The sequence below is a fragment of the Mercenaria mercenaria genome, chromosome 13 (genome assembly GCF_021730395.1).
Source record: "Mercenaria mercenaria strain notata chromosome 13, MADL_Memer_1, whole genome shotgun sequence".
NCBI lineage: Eukaryota > Metazoa > Mollusca > Bivalvia > Venerida > Veneridae > Mercenaria > Mercenaria mercenaria.
The window spans coordinates 48,203,190-48,219,196 of record NC_069373.1 but is presented as its reverse complement, the minus strand read 5'-3'; the positions used below and the strand labels follow the sequence as shown (position 1 = coordinate 48,219,196).

Genomic DNA, 16,007 nt, shown 5'->3' with positions numbered 1-16,007 from the left:
TACCTACAATCAGGCAACTTGTAATATATATATATATATATATATGTTTTCATATAAAGCAAATCACAGGGTTTTATCCCCTTCATAATAGGGTCCTTCCCTCAGAAAATATCGTTTAAATTATGCTGTTTTCCAGGGCTTGAGCTAGGGAGCGACTTGAGCGAAATAATCGCTTTGTAGCTCCCCCCTTCGCTCTAATCTAACATCAAAGCGAAATTCAAGTCGCCCGATTTTTTTATCCACACACCTACAGTTATCCGCTATCGGCCTGTTGACACTAGACTGGAATACACGAAAGCATATTTAAGCTCCGCCTACTTCAGATTACGGAGAAGTGCAAAGGTGACACTTGTTTTGTAAACTGACTGTTGATAAACAAAGCAGTAGGGATTTATATTACATAAGCTTACACGTTCTTTTTTTGACCTTTAGAAAGTATCGTACCGTGACCGGCTCAAGTAATTTCCTCAAATCCACTTAATTTTACTCCTATTTTTCAAAACCCAAACTTTACAAACATAATATTATCACTGACACTTTCTGTGAATAAAATAACATAACTGAAATTTATGCAAATTTTTGACACCTGCCATTAGAAACTAGGTTAAACCTGTTTGATAACTGTTCCTTTTAATGTGTCCTGACACCAGCATATCAAAGAGACACCAGCAAATCAAGGAAGACCTGTATTCTGTGTGATGTCATAGTGATGTCACTGCTATTGACATGTATTAATTCATACTGTACACTTGTTATTTAAAGTGACTGACTTTGAGCTTGATTTATTTTTTGCTGATATGGAATTAACTTTTTTTTAAATTGTTTTCATATTTAAAGGGTTTTCTTGGTTTGGGCAATCATTGCAAGAGTGAAAAAAAACTTGAATTTGCACATTAGATTCAAAACCTTGGTTTAAAATGATAAAAAAACAAAATCACTGACATTTTCAGTGGATTTGTTATTTACTTTAAATTAATAAACAATGACAGGAAATAATAAAAATAGTAATTTATATTAAGCATAATTAGTTCCTTTTTCAACTTGTATGTCATGGTGCTAAAATCTTTCCCATTTTCCCTAAAATCTCGCCACTTCTCCCTAAAATCTCTCCACTTCTCCCTAATCTTAGCTCAGGGAGAAGTGACTTCTCCCTAAAATATTAGCCTAGCTTAAGCCCTGGTTTTCCCCCAAAACTGACTTTACATCAGGTTTTTATTCCCCTTTGCCCAAACATCGAGCTATTTTTGCTCCAAATCACAGGCCTTGGCCCCTTTCCCTCCTGGTAAAAAACAACCCGGAATCTGCAACGGATGACTCCTTTGTTTGGCAGCACTTTGTTGCTCCTTATACCTCATCCCCATGTAATATATAACTGCCATAGGCATGTCAAATTCACATTCGATGTTGCTGTTGTTATTTACATCGGGTAAATCTATGTTTTTCTAACATTTTGAGACACTGTTACTGACCGTAACCGTTTCGCTAAGTTTTTTCTAGCTTTCATCTTCTTGGCCATTACAGAACTTGTTTTTCGTTGTTTTATTATCTCACCTGAGCACAAAGTGCTCAGGGTGAGGTATTGTGATCGCTCACCGTCCGGCGTCCGTCCGTCCGTCATCCGTCCACACTTTCCTTTAAACAACATCTCCTCCTAAACCAACAGGCCAATTTTGATGAAACTTCACAGGGATGTTCCTTGGATGGCCGCCTTTCAAAATTGTTCAAAGAATTGAATTCCATGCAGAACACTGGTTGCCATGGCAACCGAAAGGAAAAACTTTAAAAATCTTCTTCTCAAAAACCAGAAGCCCTAGAGCTTAGATATTTGGTGTGAAGCATTGCCTAGTGGACCTCTACCAAATTTGTTCAAATCATGACCCCAGGGTCAAAATTGACCCCGCCCCAGGAGTCACTTGATTTTACATAAGAAAATCTTAAAAAATCTTCTTCTCAAAAACCAGAAGCCTTAGAGCTTAGATGTTTGACATGTAACATTGCCTAGTGGACCTCTACTAAAATTGTTAAATCATGACCCCGGGGTCAAAATTGACCCCGCCCCAGGGGTCACTTGATTTTACATAGGAAAATTTTCAAAAAATTTCTAAAAATAAACTAGAAGGCCTAGAGCTTAGATATTTCACATGTAGCATTGCCTAGTGGACCTCTACAAAATTTGTTCAAATCATGGCCCCTGGGGTCAAAATTGACCCCGCCCCAGGGGTCACTTGATTTTACATAGGAAAATATTTAAAAAATCTTCTTCTCAAAAACCAGAAGACCTAGAGCTTAGATATTTGACATGTAGCATTGCCTAGTGTAGCATTAGACCTTAGTCAGCTTTTGATACGGTAGATCACGATATTCTTTTGGACGTTTTGAAATGTCAGTATGGTGTCTCTGGTGTTGCATTGGACTGGTTGAACTCATATCTGAGGCCACGGAGCTGCCGCGTGAGTGTGAATCAAACAGTGTCATCAGCACGTGAGCTTACGTGTAGTGTCCCCCAGGGAAGCTGTTTAGGGCCGTGGCTCTATCTCACGTACGCAGGAACGATTTTTGACATTGTTCCCCCGTCCATTTCCGTCTTTTGGCTTTGCCGACGACCACACCGCAAGCACACGTTTTAAGCCCGAACCATCCATCGAGGCTAAATCCATTGGTGAACTAGAGGAGTTTGCTACAGATTCAAATGAGTGGATGAACAGTAACAAACTAAAAATGAATTCCTCAAAAACTGAACATATTGCCTTTGGAAGTGCCCCTCAGTTGAATAAGTTAAACATTCACGAGATAGATATTTGTGGGGATAAAATCAAGAGACAGAGTAACATCAGATATTTGGGGGCCTATTTGGACGAAACTTTAACTTTCAAAGAGCATATAAAAATAAAGTGTAGAACGGCAATGTTGAATTTTTTCCGAATCAAAAACATTCGCAAATATTTGACTCAGGATGCAACTGAAACCTTAGTGCTATCGCTGGTTATTTCGCATTTAGACTACTGTAATGTTATTTTATACGGTATTTCTGATTGTGACATCGCAAAACTGCAACGCATTCAAAATATGTGTGCGAAGTTAGTTCTGAATCGTAGAAGAAGAGACAGTTCTAAGCAGGCACTCTACGATTTGCACTGGCTGCCGATCAAAGCCAGAATAAACTTTAAGATCTTGACGTACATGTTCAATTGCCATGTTGGAAATGCGCCTGCATATTTGATTGAACTCTTAACACCGAAAATCCCCCAGCGCTCCCTCAGATCCTCGGAGTCATCAGTTGACTGTTACATCGTCCCTTTCAACAAGCGAAAAACGTTTAGTGATAGAAGCTTTAGTACTATAGGGCCAAAGTTATGGAACAATTTGCCGTTGAACATCAGACAAAGTTCTTCAATTGACTGCTTTAGGAAAAGGTTGAAAACGCATTTCTTCAGAGACTACTTTGCATTATTCTAAGTTTTGACTGAGTTTTAAACAATGATGCTGGTGACAGTGATAGAAATTGAATGTTTGTTTGTGATAATTGTATGTTAGTAATATTTTAAAATATAGTATTATCATTGACTTTAAATTAATAATTGCTATTTTGATTCGTTTTAATTAATCTTATTTAAAATATTTTATATTTAATATTTTATTTCAACTTGTATTGTAAAACGCCATTGAATATGTTTTAAATGTAGAAATAGGCGTTTAAGCAAATAAACCAGTTTCAGTTTTTCAGATAGTGGACCTCTACTGAAGTTGTTCAAATTATGACCCGGGGGTCAAAAATGACCCTGCCCTAGGGGTCACTTGACTTTACATTATGTAACATAGGAAAATCTTCAAAAGTTTTCTAAAAATAAACCAGAAGGCCTAGAGCTTAGATATTTCACATGTAGCATTACCTAGTGGACCTCTACAAAATTTGTTCATATGACCCCCTGGGTCAAAATTGACCCGGCCCCAGGGGTCACTTGATTTTACATAGGAAAATCTTCAAAAATTTTCTAAAAATAAACTAGAAGGCCTAGAGACTAGATATTTGACATGTAGCATTGCCTAGTGGACCTCTACAAAATTTGTTCAAACCTTGTCCCCCGGGGTCAAAATTGACTCCACCCTAGGGGTCACTTGATTTTACATAGGAAAATCTTTAAAAAAAATTTCTAAAAATAAACCGGAAGGCCTAGATCTTAGATATTTGACATGTAGCATTGCCTATTAGACTTTTACAAAGTTTATTCAAATCATGACCCCTGGGGTCAAATTGACCCTGCCCCATGGGGTTACTTGCATGATTGTACATAGAAAAATCTTCAAAATCTTCTAAAAATAAACCAGAAGAGCTTAGATATTTGACATGTAGCATTGCCTAGTGGACCTCTACAAAAAGTTTTCAAATCTTGTTTTTAAAGTTACTTAAAGAAAATTTCAACTATATTTTCTCATAATGCTTTTGATTGATTTCTATTATGATCTTTTGACCTTGAAGACTTGTCCTTAAGTGCAATGATAACAGGTGAGCGATATAGGGCCATCATGGCCCTCTTGTTGTCTATATACTAGATCAAAAACCAAATATTCCGCTTTTCCATCGCGCATAAATCGTTCAAAGACAATCTTAAATTTCATTACGTACAAAAGACACTTCCATTTGAGTGGAAATTGCGCCTGTATGACACTGACGGATAATGGGCTGACGAATATCGACGTTGTCGTCGTCAGAATGCAGCAAAACATTGATCGTCGGCCGAAAATAATTTTGAAATTTTTGATTTTTTTTTTTTTTTTTCGAAAATGACGGAAAATAGGATCGGCGGGTCTGAGTAACAAAAAATCAAAGAACTCTGGCCTTACACCACTTTACTTGAAAACAAGTTTAATTATCTGACCCTTAATCTGAAGGTCACTGTGTCAGTGGCATATGAGAGTGGAGGGTAATCAGTATGACATCTAAACTGTAAGTCACTGGTCCAGTTACATCTAAGAGTGGAAGGTCACCAAGGTCTCATTAAATCCTATTCACAAGGTTAGAGTTCAACTGAAATCTCAAACAAGTGGGCTGCTTAACATAACGATGTGCCAGCACTGACATCAGCTTACTGGGATAAATGTTGGATATATGCTGAACTTAGATTGTCACAACACATGTTTTTTAAAAAGTCAGTGGTCAAGGTCAGTTTGAAAATTGTGACAAGAAATCAAGGGAGGTTATAATATATATAGAAAATTAAGTTTATTTAAGCTAAATAGTCGTCCAAGGATATAATGTACACCAGCTGAAACAGATTGACTTGCGGTACTGAATTTTGACATTCACAGGCAAAAAAGGCACATCCGTATTTCTAATGCTGAAATTTATGTAAACTCAAAATTTATTTAAACTGATATATCTGTACAACATAATTTAGCAGTTCATAATTTTTCAGAAATATTGGTATCAATTTGAAATGGAGACTGGATGTGAAGGAAGCAGAAAAACGTTACTTTGGGAATTTATTGGCACTTTCAACAGTGCTGGAGACACAGTGTCATGGCTGGTTTTATAATGTGTGTGAATTGAGAGCTCTAAGCTGCCCTGCAAGATTCAGCATTTTCATAAAGCGAATTGATGGCAAGGTGAGTAGAATACTATAAATCATTTGAATTCAGTGGCATGAAATTTTGTGCAAAAGGCAAAAAAGACAATTTCACATGGACATTAATTTGCACATTGAAACATGAAATAGTAACCGCTTACTGTAAAACATTTTTGTTTGCAAATACAGTTATACCGTAGATACCCACGTATAATGCGCACCAGTGTATAATGCGCACCCCCGATCTTAGTCCAAAATCCTGGGAAAAAAAAATAAATAAAAATTTTTGGTCAGTTTTGAGGTGGATGGAAAATGAAAGTAGAGTTTACATCGACACCGGCAATAAATTTTATCTCCGCGGCGGAGAGCAGCATCGGTCTCACGGTACTATCGATTTTTGTTTTCTCGAAAATAAAACCAGTAAATTATTGTTATATTTATTGTTTTACCTTTTTTAATTCACTATTTTGAATAAATAAATAGCAGCTGATTCAATATTTCGGAATGGTATCTTTCAAAATGACATGAGCTTCTCAATTCAAACTGATAACAAAAGGTGTGATAGTCTTTTTGTCACGATCATAAAGCCAGTAATTACCGGCAATTAACGTTTCACCTCGTGTCAGTTATGTTGTTCACAGTTTGATCTCGGTTAAAGATAATTCTTGATCTTTAATTAGTATCATAATTTTTGTGATTTGTAAACATTTCTTTCGTCAAAATACTTTTAAATTTATATGAAATTAATTTTGTTTGAAAGAAAAATAAACAGTTCGATCTTTTACGGAACGTAACGGCAATCTTAGATTTTAGCGGAGACAGTAAGCGCGGGGAGTAGTTTCCCTTTACCAAAATGGCGAACATCGGTAACAAACTTGTTTTGAAGTTGGAAAATTGTCTATACCTGTGTATTATGCGCACCCACGATTCGGGGGGTGGTCCCGGGGGTAAAAAAACTGCGCATTATACATGGGTATCTACGGTATATTATATTATGTGTTATTTAAATGTTACAAAAGAACTTTTTCCAAAAATATAATTGTTTGTGAGAACCAATATTAATGATCACAAGTGTCGGTTCAACCAGAAAGCATTCTGGTTGTTTCATAAGGCAGGGGCGGCAAATTCAATTGTCCGTATTGCCCAGGTTGTCCCAAAGCATGTACGGACAAGTGAAACCTCACCAGAATTTACTATATAACTACCATACCGACACGTACAAAATAGCAATTGACAAATACGGACAAACAGGGGTGTAAAATTCCACTCGCCCGCTCGCATTGGCGAGTTAAAGTCTGAGTAGGACGAGTGGACCTCGTATACTTGACCGATCGGGCGAGTGGTTTTTTACGTCCTTACTTTACCAAAATTCAGAAATTACAATAGACACTTTTCAAAATAAATATTTTTAGGGACATAATACTATTGTACAATACTCCTTTCATAAAAGTGACAGTATTAAAAGTGTCAGTTATTAGGGCGAGTGGATGTTCACTAAGGGCGAGTAGATATTACTGGCTACTTGTCCTGCAGGGCGAGTGGTGTGAAAAAAATAATTTACACCCCTGAACAAGTTAAAATCAGATTTCGCCGCCCCTGCATAAGGTGAGGGTCACATGAGTATCTGGTTATTTCAGAGGGTGAGGATCATCATGTGAAAGCTTGGACTTCTCATTGACAACAACTTCTAGATTTTGTTTCTTGGGGATTTATAAGTCGTTCTGTTGAAGCATCAATCTGTTATTGACAGGAGCTGAAATACCAGTTAAAGGGCTCAGAATAATGAGAAAATGGCATGATATATTGATTTCTGTTGAAGTTTCATTGAAAACTGTAAAGTAAAAAAATAAAAAATCTATAACATATTTTTGTCATGTAATTTATATTTTCTTTTTCAGTGGACAATACACTTTTAAATGATACCAAAATTATAAGAGCTTACCAGGCATCAAAATTTCATATTTTTTGATAGCACTGTTATATAGAACCTGCTTTTTTGTGGATCGGATACCTTAATAAATTTTCCTGACCTGGTGTTTTAATGTCTGGTTGCTTGTATTTATTTCTTAGCATAGTTGTCACTTGAAATGTGTGATATGTCGCATATATAGGGTGTGATTTTGCTTTACAGATTGACTTTGGTCTATATACTAATTGACTTTGGTCTGTATTAGTATATACTTTACCTCTCAGGTTGCCCTGGTGAAAGCAGGAAGGGAGCAGTTGTTGTTAATGACAAACAACAACTTAACAGACAGACTGGGTCTCAAACCAGTGTCTTCAAGCTCAGATGGACCCAGTCTATACTGTATACACATGTCAAGGGAGTCCAGCCAGTCTAAAGGTTTGTTTTGTCTTTTTAAAAGCAACTGCAACTTTTGATACATCACTTTTGACAAAAAGAAAAAAAAAGGAAAAATGTGCAGTTCGTTCAGCAGGCTTGTGGTTGGATTGTTGTTTGCTCTTTGTTTTTCTTAAAGATAAAACCAACCTGCAGTTGAACAAGTCTGTCTCAGTGATTACCTGTATTTGGCAACCACTTGCCTTAAGCAGCCAACTAGCTAACTTCCCTAATTGACTTCTGTTTTTACTTAAACTTGTCTTAAGCAGTCAGCTGCCTTAAGCAGGAAAATTGTACGGCTCTCTTAAGTGGCTGCTTTGACAATATATAGAATGTGTATCTCTTAAATGTAGGTGAAGTTATATATTCACTGGACAGCCAGTTCAGATTATAACCTGCAGAGTGAGTTATACTAGTTGCGAAAATTGACAGTGCCTGTTAAAAAACTAGAGAACTTTTACCATTGAAAACGAAGTACCGGTATAAGTGGTATCTACATCTACAGTGACATCACCAACATTTTTGGTTCTGTGATTTTCTTACCGCCTTGATAGTGTCATTAGGAGATGTAGGGGTTTTGTTTCCAGCGTAAAATGCTAGCTGAGATAATCCCAAGGTTTACTATAATCCTTTTTATGGTGACAGGGCTTTTGTTAATGGATTCCTATGAAACTGCAAATATAATTATGATCACCATAATGTATAGATGCATATGACGTATTTTTGTTTGAGATCCGCAGAATTTGGGAACAGGTAGTTCAAACTTGATAGGCCAGTTCAGACCAGTGTCTTCAGAGTAGACACTGAATTACCGTAGATACCCACGTATAATGCGCAGTTTTTTGACCCCCGGGACCAACCCCGAATCGTGGGTGCGCATAATACGCAGGTATAGACAATTTTCCAACTTCAAAACAAGTTTGTTACCGATGTTTGCCATTTTGGTAAAGGGAAACAACTCCCCGTGCTTACTGTCATTGCTAAAATCTTAGATTGCCATTACGTTCCGTAAAAGATCTAATTGTTTATTTTTCTGTCAAACAAAATTAATTTCATATAAATTTAAAAGTATTTTGATGAAAGAAATGTTAATAAATAACAAAAATTATGATACTAATTAAAGATCGAGAATTATCTTTAACCGAGATCAAACTGTGAACAACATAACTGACACGAGGTGACACATTAATTGCCGGTAATTACTGGCTATTTGATTGTGACAAAAAGACTGTCACACCTTTTTTAATCCACCGCCGTGGCGGAGGGATTATAGGAATGGTCTGCGTCCTTCCGTCCATCCTTCCGTCCGTAACAAAATCGTGTCAGGTCCATATCTCCTAAACCCCTTGAAGGATTTTCATGAAACTTGGGTCAAATGATCACCTCATCAAGATGATGTGCAGAACCCATGAGTCAGCCTTGTCGGTTTTACCTCAAGGTCAAAGGTTTGAGCCTGCCATTTTGTGTCCGCTCTATATCTCATAAACCCCTTGAAGGAATTTTATAAAACTTGGGTAAAATGATTACCTCATCAAAACGATGTGCAGAAATCATGATTCAACCATGCCAGCTCAAGGTCAAGGTCACAACTAAGGGTCGAAGGTTTGAGCCTTCCATTTTGTGTCCTCTCTGTATCTCCTAAAACCCCCGCTCTATATCTCATAAACCCCTTGAAGGAACTTTATAAAACTTGGGTCAAATGATCACCTCATCAAGACGATGTGCAGAACCCATGAGTCAGCCATGCCGGCTCAAGGTCAAGGTCACAACTTAGGGTCAAAGGTTTTGAGCCTTCCATTTTGTGTCCGCTCTATATCTTCTAAACTCCTTGAAGGATTTTCATGAAACTTGGGTTAAATGATCACCTTATCAAGACGATATGCAGAACCCATGGGTCAGCCTTGTCGGCTCAAGGTCAAGGTCACAACTCAAGGTCAAAGGTTTGAGCCTTCCATTTTGTGTCTGCTCTATATCTCCTAAACCCCTTGAAGGAATTTTATCAAACTTGGGTCAAATGATCACCTCATCTAGACGATGTGCAGAACCCATGAATCAGTCATGCCGGCTCAAGGTCAAGGTCACAACTTAGGGTCAAAGGTTTGAGCCTTCCCTTTCGTGTCCGCTCTATATCTCCTAAACCCCTTGAAGGAATTTTATAAAACTTGGGTAAAATGATTACCTCATCAAAACGGTGTGCAGAAATCATGAGTCAACCATGCCAGCTCAAGGTCAAGGTCACAACTAAGGGTCGAAGGTTTGAGCCTTCCATTTTGTGTCCTCTCTGTATCTCCTAAACCCCTTGAAGGATTTTCATCAAACTGGGATCAAATGATCACCTCATCAAGAACTCATGAGTCAGCCATGTCAACTCAAGGTCAAGGTCACAACTGCAGGTCAAAGGTTTCAGCTCTGTATCTCCTAAACCCCTTGAAGGATTTTCATGAAACTTGGGTCAAATGATCACCTCATCAAGACGTTGTGCAGAATTCATGAGTCAGCCATGTCAGTTCAAGGTCAAGGTCACAGCTAAAATCAAAGGTTTACCCTTTCACTATCCATAGCAGTGGCGGGGGATTTAGCTGTCTTTCAGACTGCCTTGTTATTGGTTTGAATTGAGAAGCTCATGTCATTTTGAAAGATACTAGGGATGTCAACGAATACCAAAACTGGTATCCGAATATTCGGTCAACCATCCGAACGAATATCCGGATATTCGTTCCCGTACATAACCTCTTTTTTTCTGATGACTTAAACGTATTTATATAAGGGCTTATGATGTTTTTTCTAGTACCAGTCGTACTTGCAGTATATTAGCGGTCGCCATTTTGAAATGGAAGAAAGGTAACTCTGACAAGATATTTCTACTTTCGGTTTAGTTTTATTATGCAAATTGGAAAGATTGCATTCTTTGATCAAACAGGACTAGCTTAGATGACCATTATGTTTCGCACACCTGTCGGGTATGTATCATTACCATGGTGACTGTGTATTACGTTTTGACACGCTATTTACGTGACGAAAAATTGCAATGCTATGAACATGAAAATAAATATTTCAGTAATGTGTATGTTACCACCGAATATTCGAATACTTAAATAAGATCTGAATATTCGGACCCGTGACCGAATATCTGGATATCCGGATATCCGTTGACATCCATAAAAGATACCATTCCAAAATATTGAATCAGCTGCTGTTTATTTATTCAAAAGAGATAATTAAAAAGGTAAAACAACAAATAAAACAATTTCTTACTTTATTTTTTTAGAGAAAACAAAAATGGATAGTACCGCGAGACCGATGCTGCTCTCCGCCGCGGAAATAAAATTTATTACCGGTGTCGATGTAAACTCTACTTTCGTTTTCCATCCACCTCAAAATTGACCAAAAATGTTTTTTTCCCAGGATTTTGGGCCAAAATCTGGGGTGCGCATTATATACGGGTGCGCATTATACATGGGTATCTACGGTAATAAAAAATAACGAAAAGTGGCAGACTTTTCTTGGAAATCAATCATACTTATACAGATATTTCACTATAAATTCCATGTCGAGTTTGATACCTGTCCTGTTGGGACCATTATCATTTGAGTTATGGTCCTTGTATTAACATAAAATTAGGAAAACAGATTGTCTTACCAGTTATACCTACTGCATTTTTAGCTCAAGTGCACAAAGATTTTGGAGAACTATCCTACTCACACCCTGCCGTTGGCGTCACCACCTTAGTTAAAGTTTTTTTTACACTTTCTCCTTTTTCTACTTATCTCTGTAATTACTTGATGGATTTTCTTTAAACTTAAAGTAGTTATTCCTCATCATCTCCCACATTATCTGACACAAGGGTCATAACTCTCACACCAATATTTCATGAATTATCCCCCCTTTTTTAGCTCACCTGTCACATAGTGACAAGGTGAGCTTTTGTGATCACCCTTCGTCCGTTGTGTGTCCGTCCGTCCGTCCGTGCGGCCGTCAACAATTTCTTGTCTGCACGATAGTGGTTTCATTTATGATTTTATTTTAACCAAACTTGCACATAACTTGTATCACCATAAGATCTCGGTTCCTTTCTTGAACTGGCCAGATCCCATTATGGGTTCCAGAGTTATGGCCCCTGAAAGGGCCAAAATCAGCTATTTTGACCTTGTCTGCACAATAGCAGCTTTATTATGTCTCCCCCAGGAGACATATTGTTTTTGCCCTGTCCGTCCGTCCGTCCGTCACACTTCATTTCCGAGCAATAACTGGAGAACCATTTGACCTAGAACCTTCAAACTTCATAGGGTTTTAGGGCTGCTGGAGTAGACGACCCCTATTGTTTTTGGGGTCACTCCGTCAAAGGTCAAGGTCACAGGGGCCTGAACATTGAAAACCATTTCCGATCAATAACTAGAAAACCACTTGACCCAGAATGTTGAAACTTCATAGGATGATTGGCCATGAAGAGTAGATGACCCCTATTGATTTTGGGGTCACTCCGTCAAAGGTCAAGGTCACGGGGGCCTGAACATTGAAAACCATTTCCGATCAATAACTAGAGAACCACTTGACCCAGAATGTTGAGACTTCATAGGATGATTTGTCATGAAGAGTAGATGACCCCTATTGTTTTTGGGGTCACTCCGTCAAAGGTCAAGGTCACAGGGGCCTGAACATTGAAAACCATTTCCGATCAATAGCTAAAGAACCACTTGACCCAGAATGTTGAAACTTCATAGGATGATTGGTCATAAAGAGTAGATGACCCCTATTGATTTTGGAGTCACTCCATCAAAGGTCAAGGTCACAGGGGCCTGAACATGGAAAACCATTTCGATCAATAACTAGAGAACCACTTGACCCAGAATGTTGAAACTTGATAGGATGATTGTACATGCAAAGTAGATGGCCCTATCGATTTTGGGGGTCACTCCATTAAAGGTCAAGGTCCAGGGGCCTGACCATTGAAAACCATTTCTGGTCAGTAACTTGAGAACCACTTGCCCCAGATTGTTGAAACTTAATAGGATGATTGGTCATGCAGAGTAGATGACCCCTACGATTTTGGGGGTCACTCTGTGAAAGGTCAAGGTCACAGGGGCCTGAACATGGAAAACCATTTCGGTCAGTAACTTGAGAACCACTTGACCAGAATGATGAAACTTCATAGGATGATTGGTCATGCAGAGTAGATGACCCCTACGATTTTAGGATCACTCTGTTAAAGGTCAAGGCACAGGGGCCTGAACATTGAAAACCATTTCCCAATCAATAACTGAAAACCTCTCTACCAGAATGTTGAAACTTCATAGGATGATTGTTCATGCAGAGTAAATGACCCTATTGTTTTTGGGGTCACTCCGATAAAGGTCAAGGTCACAGGGGCCTGAACATTGATAACAGTTCGATCAATAACTTGAGAACCCTTGACCCTGAATGTTGAAACTTCATAGGATGATTGAACATGCAGAGGTGATGACCCCTATTGATTTTGGGGTCAGTCTATTAAAGGTCAAGGTCACAGTGGCCTGTTCATGTAAAATCATTTTTTGGAAATAACTTGAGAACCACTTGACTACAATGTTGAAACTTAATAGGATGATTGGACATGCAGAGTAGATGACCCCTTTTATTTTGAGGTCACTTGATCAAAGGTCAAGGGTCACAGGAGCCTGACGGTGACTTGAGAACCACTAGGCCAAGAGTGTTGAAATTTAGCGGGATGACTGGACATGCCAAGTAGATAATCCCTATTGCAGCCAACCATCAGTGTCTCTTTGACTTTCGCTCCTGACCTCTATTGACTTCTTGCCTATAGGACTTTGCATTGGGGGAGACATGCGCTTTTTAGCCCACCATCATGATGATGGTGGGCTATTAAAATCACTCTGCGTCCGTGGTCCGTCCGTCCGTCATTCCGTCCGTCCGTCCGTCCGTCCGTCCGTTAACAATTTCTCGTTATCGCATCTCCTCAGAAACTACTGGGGGGGATTTTGACCAAACTTTGTCAGAATGATGTATTGGTACCCTAGTTGTGTCCCCCTGAAAAACAGACTGGTTCAACAATTTATGAGTGAGTTATGGCCCTTTGTTTATTTCTATAATTTATATAGATTTATATAGGGAAAAACTTTGAAAACCTTCTTGTCCAAAACCACAGAGCCTAGGGCTTTGATATTTAGTATGAAGCATCATCTAGTGGTCCTCTACCAAGATGATTCAAATTATTTCTCTGGGGTCAAATATGGCCCCGCCCTGGGGGTCACATGGTTTATATAGACTTATATTGGGAAAAACTTTGAATAACCTCTTGTCCAAAACCACAGGGCCTAGGGCTTTGATATTTTGTATGTGACATCATCTAGTGGTCTTCAACTAAGATTGTTCAAATTATACCCTAGGGTCAAATATGGCCCCGCCCTGGGGGTCATATGGTTTACATAGACTTATATAGGGAAAAACTTTGAAAATCTTCTTGTCCAAACCACAAAGCCTAGGGCTTTGATACTTGTAATGTAGCATCATCTAGTGGTTCTCTACCAAGTTTGTTCAAATTATCCTCCTAGGGTTAAATATGGCCCCGCCCGGGGGTCACATGGTTCATATAGACTTATATAGGGAAAAGCTTTTAAATGTTCTTGTCAGTAACTACAACATTCAAACTTGGACCACATGTATATTTTTGAGGGGCAAGATGAACCTTGACATGAGTTGACCTTGATTTTGACCTAGTGACCTACTTTCACATTTCTGTAGCTACAGCCTTCAAATTTGGACCACATGCATAATTTTGTGCACAGGAAAAAACTTTGACCTTTATTTTGACCTAGTGACCTACTTTCACATTTTTGAAGGTACAGGCATCAATTTGGACCATATGCATAGTTTCCTGTTTCAAAATGAAATTTGACATTGATTTTGACCTAGTGACCTACTTTCACATTTCTCAAGCTACAGCCTTCAAATTTGGACTACATGCATAGTTTTGTGTACCGAAAAAAACTTTGACCTTGACATTGACCTAGTGACTACTTTCACATTTTTGAAGGTACAGGCTTCAAATTTGGACCATTGCATAGTTTTGTATTCTGAAATAAAATTTGACCTTGATTTTGACCTAGTGACCTACTTTTACATTTCTCAAGCTACAGCCTTCAAATTTGGACCACTTGCATATTTTTGTGTACTGAAATGACCTTTGACCTTTACATTGACCTAGTGACCTATTTTCACATTTTAAGGTACAGGCTTCAAATTTGGACCACATGCATAGTTTTGTATTCCGAAATAAAATTTGACCTTGATTTTGACCTAGTGACCTACTTTTACATTTCTCAAGCTACAGCCTTCAGATTTGGACCACATGCAAAGTTTTGTGTACCGAAACAAACTTTGACCTTTTCATTGACCTAGTAACCTACTTTCACATTTTTGAAGGTACAGGCTTCAAATTTGGACCACATGCATAGTTTTGTATTCGGAAGTAAAATTTGACTTTGATTTTGACCTAGTGACCTACTTTTACATTTCTCAAGCTACAGCCTTCAAATTTGGACCACTTGCATAGATTTGTGTTGTGTACGGAAATGAAATTTGACCTTGAGCTAGTCAGTAAGTCTTGAAATTTGGAACACTCAAAAATGGCACATTGGTGGGTGCCAAGATCACTCTGTGATCTCTTGTTTACAAAAGCATTTTATAGTTTATGATTTGATTTTTACCAAACTGGCACACAACTTGTATCACCATTAGATCTTGGTTCCTTTCTTGAACTGGCCAGATTCCTTTATGGGTTCCAGAGTTATGGCCCCTGAAAGGACCTGAATTAGCTATTTTTCCCTTGTCTGCACAATAGCAGCTTCATTTATGATTTGAATTTAATCAAACTTGCACAAAACTTGTATTGTCATAAGATCTCTGTTCCTTTCTTGAACCAGCCAGATCCACTAATGGGTTCCAGAGTTATGGCCCCTGAAAGGGCCAAAATTAGCTATTTTGACCTTGTCTGCACAATAGCAACTTCATTTATGATTTGATTTTAACCAAACTTGCACACAACTTGTATCGCCACAAGATCTTGGTTCCTTTCTTAAACTGGCCAGATTCCTTCATGGGTTCCA

The 16,007-nt window shown here is 38.3% G+C and overlaps 1 protein-coding gene across 2 annotated transcripts in view; it reads left to right on the top strand.

Annotated features, from left to right (window-relative positions):
• The window catches only part of LOC123529225 (uncharacterized), a 108,163-nt gene that overhangs the window by 2,741 nt on the left and 89,415 nt on the right, over positions 1–16,007 (top strand). For both annotated transcript variants that reach the window (XR_008366767.1, XM_053521744.1), the window contains exons 2-3: positions 5,415–5,604; positions 7,758–7,908. Coding sequence is in view for 1 of the 2 variants with exons in the window: in XM_053521744.1 (XP_053377719.1) it covers positions 5,415–5,604; positions 7,758–7,908 (341 nt within the window). In the remaining variant the exon portion in view is untranslated. The remainder of the gene's footprint in view (positions 1–5,414; positions 5,605–7,757; positions 7,909–16,007) is intronic.